Genomic DNA, 12,073 nt, shown 5'->3' with positions numbered 1-12,073 from the left:
CAAATATCACCACAAAATATGGAGTCAGACACTTTATTACATAGTTCTTTAGGGTGTTTGTAATTTCTCTGCATTTAGATGAAATAACGTACTTTTGACTGCTAATTAGTGCCCTTAGATTAGAACAATCTTTTAAGGGAGAATGACATTTCTTATTCCTTTTGTTTCCTTTAAGGAGGGTACTGATATGTTAGTGTGTTTATGGAATTTTAAATCTGTAAGTATCCTTGGCATCTCTAATTTCTTTAGCTCCATCTTTCCAAAGTGGGTGCACATAGAAACAGGTGAATGGAGCAAAAGACAATGAGAAAAGAGTTGTAGGAAGAATATGTTGTCACAACTGAGAAATGTTGCTAAATTTCCCTCAAGTGTGAATACTTTATTTGTGAAATGCATGCATCCAAAGTATAGCCACACTGATGGATTCCTGTATACTTGTTTCTGTTATGTAAACTGTCCTTTATTTTCCAAAAGCTGTCTCTGCTCTGTGGAACCAGATAATCTAACAGATGTGTTGGAGTTCCTCCTCCTGGGGTTCTCAGATGATCCAGAACGGCAGCCTCTAACCTTCAGCCTGTTCCTGTCCATGTATGTGGTCACCATGCTAGGGAATCTGCTCATCATCCTGGCTGTCAGCTCTGACTCCCACCTCCACACTCCCATGTACGTCTTCCTTTCCATCCTGTCCGTGGCTGACATCGGTTTCACATCTACCACAGTCCCGAAGGTGATTTTGGACATTCAGACTCATAACCGAGTGATCTCCCATGCGGGCTGCCTGATTCAGTTGTCTTTTTTTTATCTTTTTGGCTGTTTGGACAGTGTACTCTTAACCGTGATGGCCTATGATCGATTTGTAGCTATTTGCTATCCTCTGTACTACCCAGTCATCATGAACCCCCGCCTCTGTCGCCTGCTGATTCTGGTGTCTTTTTTGATCAGCCTTCTGGACTCTCAGCTGCAATGCCTCATTGTGTCACAACTTACCTTCTGCACAAACGTGGAAATTCCCCATTTCTTCTGTGACCCTCCTCAACTCCTCAAGCTTTCCTGTAATGATACTTCCACCAATAAAATATTCGTGTATTTTATTGGTGGCATCTTTGGTGGTATTCCAGTCTCAGGGATCCTTTTCTCTTATACACGAATTCTTTCCTCCGTTCTGAGAGTCCCGTCAACAGGTGGGAAGTACAAAGCCTTCTCCACCTGTGGCTCTCACCTGTCGGTTGTTTGCTTATTTTATGGAACAGGTCTTGGGGTGTACCTGGGATCGACTGTCTCACATTCTCCCAGGAAGGATGCAGTGGCCTCCGTGATGTATGCTGTGGTTGCTCCCATGCTGAATCCCTTCATCTACAGCCTGAGGAACAGGGACATCAAGAGGGCCTTGCAGAGGCTCCTTAACAGAACAGCCTAGTCTTAATACTTGGGCTTTTTTGTGTGTGTGTGCCTATTGATCAGAAATGATTGCCAAACCAAACATATGGAATTGGCAAGCATGCCTCTTTGGCCACATTTTTTGTAGGTCGTGGTCCATTCCTCTTGATTTGTCATTTCTAAATATTGCTTATCTTGGCACCCTTTTGATGGAATTATGGGAGTATTCCAGGATGCTATGTATCCCAATATCACTGCACAATTGAATCTCTTTATACCTATGGAATCTTCTGATTGGTCACCTATGACCCGAGCTTCCTGTAGAAATTCACAACTCCATTTTCAAATAGATACACAATTCTCAGCCATTTTCACCATAATGTCTATTATCCATAAAAGTTTGGCTTTGGTCAAATCTGTTTATCCAGGTTGTGTGAGAGAATGTATGTCACTGGTCCATAATCTTGGCTTCCTTTTGGAATATCTGATAAGCCTTTTAAAATCCTCATACCATGGAGTGCCTGGTAGACTCAATCAGAAGAGTGAACAACTCTTGATCTTGAGGTTGTAAGTTCAAGCCTCACATTGGGTGTAGAGGTTACCTAAAACTAAAATCTTGGGGCCCCTAGGTGGCTCAGTCCGTTGAGTCCAACTCGTGATTTTGGCTCAGGTAGCGTTCTCAGGTTTCATGAGATTGAGCCCTGCACTGGGCTCTATGCTGACAGAAAGGAGCCTGCTTGGGATTCTCTCTCTCTCTCTCTCTCTCTCTCTCTCAAAAATAAATAAATAAACTGTAAAAAATCTTTAAAAATATCCTCATGCCTGAGTCCCACCATTATAGATTAAGATTCAATTGGACTGGAGAGTGAAAAGAAAGTGAACAGTTTTTTCTTTTTCTTTTTTAACAGCTCCCCAGGTGGGGCTAATGTGCAGCTATTTGGAGGCCTATGGGATTTTGTCAGACCTTTCATTCAAAGATGATTTACATGTGTTGGGTCCTTCGCTGTACATGGCCAGATCCTGGACATCTCCAAGTGATCAGAGCTTGTAAAGGAGGAGATATGAGCTTTCCATAGCTCATATCCAATAGAGGAGATATGAGTTTTCCATAGCCATAACCAATATGCTTTTTTCCTTCATATGCCTGGTAATATTTTTTTACATGTCTTCTTCCTCCATACTCTACAGCTGGCTAACTGTGCTGAATAGCTGAATATTATGCTCTTATTCTCTGCTCCAGACTTACCCTTCTCTACATTAAGTTGTGATGCTGTGGTAGGGGCTAGGGAACTTTCAACCACTGCTCTAATTTTCCATTTGTCCTTTCTTTAAGTTCTTCCAATAATGGTGATCAATGTCACATGCACTAATCCCCAACCTTTTCCCCATACTTCCTAGCCCATGCTGTTATCACTACATCCTGTGGCTAATGCTCTGTTGCCATATTTTTCCTTTTGTGTCTTTCACTGTTCAATAAGCATTTAATCATAACTACATTAAATTACCTTCATTACAATAACTAGTGCAGGCTTTTTCTTGATTGAACTCTGGTAAATCGTAATGTGGGGAATAAAGCTACATTGTGAGATGCGATGGGAAGAATGCAAGTGGGTGAAGATGAAAAGGTGAGTGTAATGATGTGTCTTGGTCAAGGGTATACAACTGAGGTTTCAAGTAGTGGTGATATTTCCAGTGGTTTTGATTGTGCCTGTAGGTTGTAAATCACCTAAGTCTTTGTGGATAAATGTAACTGTATCTTCATTGTCATTACTCAAGGATAGCAAAGGACCATGTCCTCAGCAAAGGGCAGATCTTCCCTTTCACTAGTAACCACCTTATTAGGATTCCATCTTGTCACCATGCTTCCTTCTCTTCTATCATGACCACTTCTATCATGACGGGTTCTTCTCTCTTCTGCTACACTCCCAGGAACCCATGTTCGTATCAATCTTTCCTTTACAGGTGGTACAGATAGTTTCTGAGGTAGAAATTTGGGGGCTTTCTGAAAAGCCTTCTGATAATTGCTTTCATTTGCTCTGCCTCCACACTAAGCCAATGGCCTACCAGCTTCACTGGCAATGAACCTAGCATTGGATTAGCTCTTCCTGCTACAAAGTGACTACAGTTTAATACTAAATTTTCCTCTTGTTCAAGCATTATACAACATCTCAGTATGCATACTTCCTTCTCCAACCCTTCTCTATATTCCTGTCATTTGGTCCTTTGGACACTCTAAAATTTTCCTCTGCCATTTATGCACACACAAACATGATTAGCACACTTCTTTCATATCCAATTAATTTGGTAATTATTGAGGTTTTCTTTGTATCAGTAAATGAGAAATCAATCTCTGAGCTCATCTTCCAGTCAAGCCTTGAGAGGACTACATCCCTGGCCCACATTTTGAATGTAGAGATCTCTGAGAGCTCCTGAAGTATTTAAGCAAACTATCAAGTCACCGGATAAATATGTAAAGATAAACAGTTGTCTAATGTAACAATGTATATGGCTAGATGGTAAATTTAGAACCTGGACAGTCATTCAAAACATCAAAACCCAGACATCTCCAGTGTATAAAATTCCAAACCCCAAACCAGATCTATAGAAAGAAAAATAGAAAGTTCTCCTTAGAGACATAAATTTTCAGAGAAAATAGAAATACTATCAGATTCTTGGTAGGAGAAATAGAAGTAGCAGAATAGAAGATCTAATTCTCTCTAAATTATGATTAAGTCAATGGCTTCACAGATACAAAAGGCATAAGGTGCTTTCTCTAGTTGGAAAAAAAATGTGTCTGAATTTTATGGTTAAGTATGTAACTTGGAAGTCAGAAGTGAGGAGTAGAGGTCAGCTTCTTCCTGAGAAGAAGAAGGGTCTTGACACCCCTTCCCCAACCCCCTGCAACCTCAGTACATTCACTTTTTTCCTTTTCCTCTTCCATTAGTAATAGAATGTCCTTAGAGATTGGGAGAACATGGACCAATTTGGCTAATTATGTGCCATGTGCTTTGAGCCCTCAAGGTCAAACAGCTGTAAACAATCAGCCCGTGCTTTCCAGCCCTTTAGTGGCCAGTTCCCGTTAAGTGGGCTCCATACATGTCTCTCCTCCTCCCAGAGTTGTCTGCTCCAGGAGACCCATAGCTGCATCTGTGTTCCTGCCAGTCCTGGAAACAAAGCCTCTGTCCTCACCCAGTTCCAGGTAGGGGAGTGGCAGTGGGATCTGCGTTCCTCAGACCTGCTCCAGCAGAGACACAGCACAGTCCAGGAGTAGTAAGTGCAGTGGGAGAGACTGAAGGCAGAAGGGACTGGAAGAGCATTGTTTCCTCCTCATCAAGACAACTAGAGCGGTTGGAATAGCCAGACATGAGGGGACCAAAATGGAAAGATTCAACTCACAGCCCTATAAAGACCTAATGTGATTGGTTTTGGTGCGGATCCAAGAACTCTTATTTAGATTTCTATTTTTGCCCCCATGTTATTTCTGTGTCCCGTGGGCATCTTCCCCATCAGAGCAGGAAATTGGTCCTTCTTAACTGCCCACAAGTCCTGCAAATGATCACGAAGGTGATGATGACGGTGATGATGGCAATGATGACAGTAACCAGAATGTTACAAACTTTTACCTTGGGACTCCGAGTTTCAGGCACCGAGTTAAGTTTTCTATGTAGCTTGCTACCTTTTATCTGCATTACCATCCCCAACAGACAACAACATGCATTGTCATCATTTCAGAGATAAGGAGAGGAGCACAGCATTCTCTTTCACTTCCTGATTTTATTTATTTTTTGTGTCCAACCGACTTTTATTTTTAAGGCTTAATTTAAATTCCAGTTAGTGATCATAGTTAACATAATATTCGTTTTAGGTGTACTGTATAATGATTCCACAATTTCATATGTCACCTAATGCTCATCGTGACAAGTGCTCTCCTTAATGCCCATGACCCATTTCACTCATCCCCCCAACCACTTCCCTTCTAGTTTTTTCTCTATAGTTAAGAGTCTGTTTCTTGGCTTGCCTCTGTCTCTTTTTTGCCCCTATCCTTGTTTGTTTTGTTTCTTAAATTCCACATAGGAGTGAAAGCATATTATATTTGTCTTTCTCTCACTGACTTATGTCACTTAGCATAATGCTCTAGCTCCATCCATGTTGTTGCAAATGGCAAGATTTCATTCTTTTTTATGGCTGAGAAATACACACACACACACACACACACACACACATATATATATATATATATATATATATATATATATATGTATATATATATATATATGTATGTAATATCTATCTCACGACTTTTTTATCCGTTCATCAATTGATGGACACTTGGGCTGTTTCTATAACTATTATTGTAGATAATAATGCCATAGCTATCAGAGTGCATGTATCCCTCTGAATTAGTATTTTTATATTCTTTGGGTAAATATCTAGTAATGTAGTTGCTGGATCATAGGGTAGTTCTATATTTAATTTTTTTGAGGAATCTCCATACTATTCTCCAGAGTGGCTACACCAGCAGTGAAGAGTGTTCCCTTTTCTCCACATCCTTCCCAACACCTGGTGTTTTCTGTGTTGCTAATTTTAGCCATTCTGACAGGTGTTGAATGGTATCTCATGGTGGTTTTGATTTGTATTTCCCTGATGATGAGTGAGGTTGAGCATCTTCTCACGTGTCTGTATGTCTTCTTTGGAAAGATTGTTTCTTTGCTATGCATAAAGTTTTTAAGTTTTACCAGGTCCTGGAATAGATAGGGATGAAGTCATGTTTAGATGCAGACAGTGAGACTCTGTTCACAGGGCACCTAGACTGTATTCACTCCTGCTTATCCAACCTGCCTGTCTTTTTCCCGTTACTCCAGGAAGAGACTCCTGCTCTCTGTGCTCTTTCCTTTGGGGGTTCATGGTAGAAGACACCAGAGAGCAGTGGTGCCACCAGCTGCGTCAACTATAGAAAAGATAGTTGAGATGAAGGTAGAGATCATATAAACAGTCCGCTCATGGGGCACCTGGATGTCTCGGTCAGCGAAGCGTCAGACTCTGGCTCAGGTCATGATCTCAGGACTCATGAGTTTGAGCCCCGCATTGGGCTCTGGGCTAACAGCTCAGAGCCTGGAGCCTGCTTCGAATTCTGTGTCTCCGTCTCTATATTTTTTCCCCACTCGCACTCTGTCTTCTGCTCTGAAAAATACATAAACATTAAAAAAAAAAAAAAAGAACTCATGACTGTTCAGAGAAGCTCTCTCTTGCCCCTTCTCCTGGATTTTGCTTCACACTCCACTTTCTCTTCCATTTTTGTAATTTCGGCCCTCTTGATCTCTAAGGGGATAGAGTCAGTATGTTAGATCCCATTCTTAAGAAATAAAGAGTTCAGGGGTGCCTGAGTGGCTAAGTCGGTTGAGCGTCTGACTCTTGATTTTCTCTCAGGTCATGATCCCAGAATAGTGGGATTGAGCCCCACATTGGGCTCAACACTGGGCATGCAACCTTCTTTGGATTCTCTCTCTCCCTTTTTCTGTCCCTTTCCCCTGCATGCTTCTCTCTCTCTCCAAACAAACAAACAAACAAACAAACAAACAAACAAACAAAAAACAACAACAACAACAACAAAACAGAAAGAAACAGTTCAAAGGTATATCTTAGCGATTTTGGAAACGACCTCTGGACTTCTCCTTAAATGCTCTGAAGTTCATGGAAACAGGGACCCACCATTGAATTTTGAACCTTATCTGCTCTACTTTTTTATCTGTATGGGACTGGGCAAGCTCTTAATATCTTTGATCTGGTTTATACAACTGCACTGAGTAAGAATTAACATGAGCACTGTACATGTGACTAAATATGTGATGAATGCATATAGTAAGGGCAAGGTAAATTTTAGGTATTATTAATATTGTTTTTACTGTCATTATCAAGGCTAAGCACCATATATCCAACTAAATATCCTGTGATTGGAAGTTTTGGGTTTCCTGAGGTCCTGAGAGAACATTTTTGTTGTTGTTGTTGTTCTTATGCAGGTAGGTACTGAGCGTTTGGAGGGAAACGACTGAATCACATTCATTTCTGATTTCCCAGAGTCTATACTTTGCTTGGCACAGAGTGGTGACAAGGACAACAGTGATCTCTGTTCAATATTGAATAGACCCTACATTGGTTCTCAGAAACAGAGCATAGACAATATGGCCTCAATGCTCTCTCTGCGTGCTTCTCTTCCTTCCAGTACAAACCTCTGTTAGGTGCCACATGGGTACTGTTCTCCCCATTTCTAGGTGATACCTAGAGGGATACCAGCAGGGAGAGGTTGAGAGCTTGCAAATACTCCAGATTTAGTATGTGACAGATGTGAGACTCAAAGTCCTGATTCCCATCCCAAGACTCGGTGCACTCCACCAGTGTGGAATGATTTCTTCAATTTCACACATGCTTTTGTCCCAGATGAGAAAACAGAAAGAGGATGACCAATTCCTTCTCTTGAGATTTTGTGACTTCATCTGTGAAGTAGGGAAATGGGTGAATTAGGGTTTACGGGGGCCTTTACTATATGAATATTATAGATCATAGGATTTTTTTTATGAGGACTAATGCATTTGGCAGCCTATTTTGGAGATCTGTGATTTGGAAATATTATTCCCTAGACAAAAATAGAATTTTCATGTGGATCTACTATGAAAGAGCATGGCAACACAGACTTCAGGCATCTTTCCAGTTCTATACCTTGACAATAAAAGCATGAAGTTGCTTTTGTCTACCTTTTCTATTGGGAAAATAAAGATAGATAATTAATAGTACAATTGTACATGTATTGATTTTTATAATTCTTCACCTTTCTGCTTATATGGTACAGAAATTCTTGTATAATATGGAAGTGTGCAGAATTTTATTAGGAATATTATAATAAGAAATGGAAAAATAAAATAAAGTTATCCATCAGGTAATACTATGCATCATTTGAAGTGCTTGAAATAGATGTGTGTACTTCACAGAGACACTTGAAGCACATTATTGTGGTGAGAATGAAGAAAGCAATGTGAGCATTATTATAGTATTAAGTAAGGTTTCTTTTAAACTTTATTTGTTTTTGAGCTCTATTTGTTTTTAAATTTTTTTTTTTTTCCAACATTTTTTATTTATTTTTGGGACAGAGAGAGACAGAGCATGAACGGGGGAGGGGCAGAGAGAGAGGGAGACACAGAATCGGAAACAGGCTCCAGGCTCCGAGCCATCAGCCCAGAGCCTGACGCGGGGCTCGAACTCACGGACCGCGAGATCGTGACCTGGCTGAAGTCGGACGCTTAACCGACTGCGCCACCCAGGCGCCCCTGAGCTCTATTTGTTTTTGAGAGAGATAGAGCACAGGTCGGGGAGGGGCTGAGAGAGAGGGAGACACAAAATCTGAAGCAGGCTCCAGGCTCTGAGCTGTCAGCACAGAGCCTGACACGGGCCTCGAACTCACAAACCACGAGATCATGACCTGAGCCGAAGTCAGATGCTCGATGGACTGAGCCACCCAGGCGCCCCAGTGTTAAGTAAGTTTTTAAGAAAACTGTTCATGAATACATCAGTACTAATATTATGAAAACACTGAAAGGAAAATATACTGCCACATTCGTGACAGTGTTTGCCTTTGGGCAGCTGAAGTGAAGAGGGCAATGGGATCATGCAGGGATAGCAAGAAAACTCAACTTTTCCTGGCCACAAATATGAGTTCCAAAGCAAGTATAACTAAATATTTCTCTTTTTAAAGTTTATTTATTTATTTTGAGAGAGAGAAAGAAAGTACAAGCAAGCGAGGGGCAGAGTAAGAGGGAGAGAGAGAAGCCCAAGCAGGCTCTATGCTGTCAGTACAGAGCCTGATGAGGGGCTTGAACCCACACACCATGAGATCATAACCTGAGCTGAAATCATGAGTCAGATGCTTAACCAACTGAGCCACCCAGGTGCCCCTAAATATTTCTATGTTTATATATTTAGATGCTTGTCTACCATTCTTTGGCTCAATGTCTTCATGATGGGTATATGTAGAAACAGGTAAATTGCCAAGACACCAATAAGGAAAGAGTTCTAAGAAGAGTTTACAATGGAGAAATGTTGCTGAAGGTAACAGGAGGTAGGATCCTCAAGTGTGAATGCTTTACTTATGAATTGCTTGAATCAAAATATTCACACTTAGCTGGATGTCTCTACACTTGTTTTGTTTATTCAACACTCTCTTCTTTTTCAAGAGGTGTCCCATCTTCATGGAACCACAGAATCTAACTGGTGTCTCAGAATTCTTCCTCATGGGACTCTCAGATGACCTGGAACTACAGCCCCTTCTCTTTGGGCTGTTCCTGTCCATGTACCTGGTCACTGTGCTGGGGAACCTGCTCATCATCCTGGCTGTCAGCTCTGACCCCCACCTCTACACACCCATGTACTTCTTCCTTTCCAACCTGTCCTTGGCTGACATTGGTTTCAGCACCACTACGATCCCCAAGATGCTGTTGAACATTCAAACACACAATAGATCTATCACCTATGCAGACTGCCTAACTCAGGTATCCTTTTTTTTCCTATTTGGATGTTTGGACAATCTACTCCTGGCTGTGATGGCATATGACCGTTTTGTGGCGATTTGTCACCCCCTGCACTACCCAGTCATCATGAACCCATGCCTCTGTGGCTTTTTGGTCCTCGTGTCATTTTTCAGCAGCCTTTTGGACTCTCAGATTCACTGTTTGATGGTGTCACAACTTACCTTCTGCACAAGTGTGGAAATTCATCATTTCTTTTGTGATGCACCTCAACTTCTCCACCTTGCCTGTTCTGATACCTCCATCAATACCATACTCTTGTATTTCATGGGGGCCATTTTTGGTGGCGTTCCACTCTCAGGGATCCTTTGCTCTTATACTCGAATTGTTTCCTCCATTCTGAGAGTCCCATCAACAGGCGGGAAGTGCAAAGCCTTTTCTACCTGTGGCTCTCACCTATCAGTTGTTTGCTTGTTTTACGGAACAGGTCTTGGGGTATACCTCAGTTCATCTGTCTCCCCCTCCCCTAGGAAGGGTGCAGTGGCGTCGGTGATGTACACTGTGGTCACCCCAATGCTGAACCCCTTCATCTACAGCCTGAGAAACAAGGATATCAAGAGAGCACTGTGGAGGATTATCAGCAGGACAGACTAATCTTAGCATGTGTCTTATCCTTTTCAGTTCATTGCACTGCAAAATGCAGCAAATCAAACATGCACAAGACATTCTGGATGTGCAGTCACATGGTATAGGCACCTATATGGATCTCTGGTTTTTGCTCACACAATTTTTCCTCTTAGCATAGCTCTAATGGAATTGGGAGATTATTTTGGGCTCCCCACTTAAATTATAACCTCTGCAGGATTATGTATATATCCATATATCCCTCTCACTTTCCTTTTGCATTACGCAGGACTCTTGGTCATGAGCAGTCTTGTTTCTATCAATGCAAAATAATCATAACTGTCTCTTGTTATTTATTGTTTCTATACTTTTCCTGAGATTCCTCTACCCCGCCCCATCCACCCACAAATTTGATGGGAGGTTCTAAACCCTACCTTAAGGACCAAGGCGTCTGATACATTTTGGCACCTTAATGCTCTTGGTCAGATTTTTGAGCGAGTAGGATGACTAATTTCTTTTTGAAATTGAAATGCGGGGCGACTGGGTGGCTCAGTCGGTTAAGCGGCCGACTTTGGCTCAGGTCATGATCTCGCGGTCCGTGAGTTTGAGCCCCGCGTCGGGCTCTGTGCTGACAGCTCAGAGCCTGGAGCATGTTTCAGATTCTGTGTCTCCCTCTCTCTGACCCTCCCCTGTTCATGCTCTGTCTCTCCCTGTCTCAAAAATAAATAAAACGTTAAAAAAAAAGGAAATTGAAATGGGACGCTATTAATATTGAGTTTGAGTCAACAGTTATCAAGTTTCCTGGAACTTCTCTGGGAACATTGGGATGTATGGTTCCCAAGGAATAGATGGGAGAGGAACTACCAGAACAGAGGTGATTCCCAATTTTCCTGATAATTCTCCTTCCCATTCCATCTAACTTCTCCCCACTCATATTACATAACCCGACGCAAAGGGGCAAATATTGTATACTTCCATTTATATGAGGTTCATAAAGTAGTTGAATCCATAGAGACAGAAAGTAGAATGGTGGGAGCTGGGGTCTGGAGGAGTGAGAGACGGGGAGGTAGTGTTTAGTAGGTTCAGAATTTCAGTTTGGGAAGGTAGCAAAGTTCTAGAGTTGGATGGTGGTGATGACTGCACAACAGTGTGAATGTACTTCATGCCACTGTACTGAAAACTGCTTAAGATGGTAAATTTTATGTTCTTTTACCACAATTTAAAAAAAGATCTTGTGTCAGGAATAAGGGACATGTTGCTTCAAATGTTGGGTGTTATTCAGCCCTCAGCAATCAACCTCTATAGGGATCTACTTCAGCAAGCTCATGCCTCCTTCTTGGGGCGCCCACATCCGATGACTGATTGATTAGGTGTGGGGGTGCAAACATTTGGTCCCTTTGCCCTAATTCCAGGCAACTCTAAGAGATCATCTTAGCTCCAGAACTCCCTGCTGGTTGTTGGAGATCTTTGATGGGCTTCATCTTGGCTTGACTTTTTCCAGTTTCCTTCCTTGCTGCAAAGAATTTGCCGAACCACAAGATTGTCCTCACCTCTGACAC

At 41.8% G+C, this 12,073-nt stretch overlaps 2 protein-coding genes across 2 annotated transcripts; both read left to right on the top strand.

Annotated features, from left to right (window-relative positions):
• The first annotated feature begins 493 nt into the window (after positions 1–493).
• On the top strand, positions 494–1,417 carry LOC122213295 (olfactory receptor 18-like). The gene has a single exon (XM_042927424.1). The coding sequence runs from the start codon at positions 587–589 to the stop codon at positions 1,415–1,417; it is 831 nt and encodes a 276-aa protein (XP_042783358.1). The 5' UTR covers positions 494–586.
• An 8,134-nt stretch (positions 1,418–9,551) lies between these two features.
• Positions 9,552–10,544, top strand: LOC122208441 (olfactory receptor 7E24-like). The gene has a single exon (XM_042919515.1). It carries the CDS (start codon positions 9,552–9,554, stop codon positions 10,542–10,544), a length of 993 nt encoding a protein of 330 aa, XP_042775449.1.
• The last annotated feature ends 1,529 nt before the right edge of the window (positions 10,545–12,073 follow it).

This window comes from Panthera leo, chromosome A2 (genome assembly GCF_018350215.1).
Source record: "Panthera leo isolate Ple1 chromosome A2, P.leo_Ple1_pat1.1, whole genome shotgun sequence".
Lineage (NCBI taxonomy): Eukaryota > Metazoa > Chordata > Mammalia > Carnivora > Felidae > Panthera > Panthera leo.
Note: the sequence above shows the minus strand (reverse complement) of the source record. Positions and strands in the feature narration are given on the sequence as shown.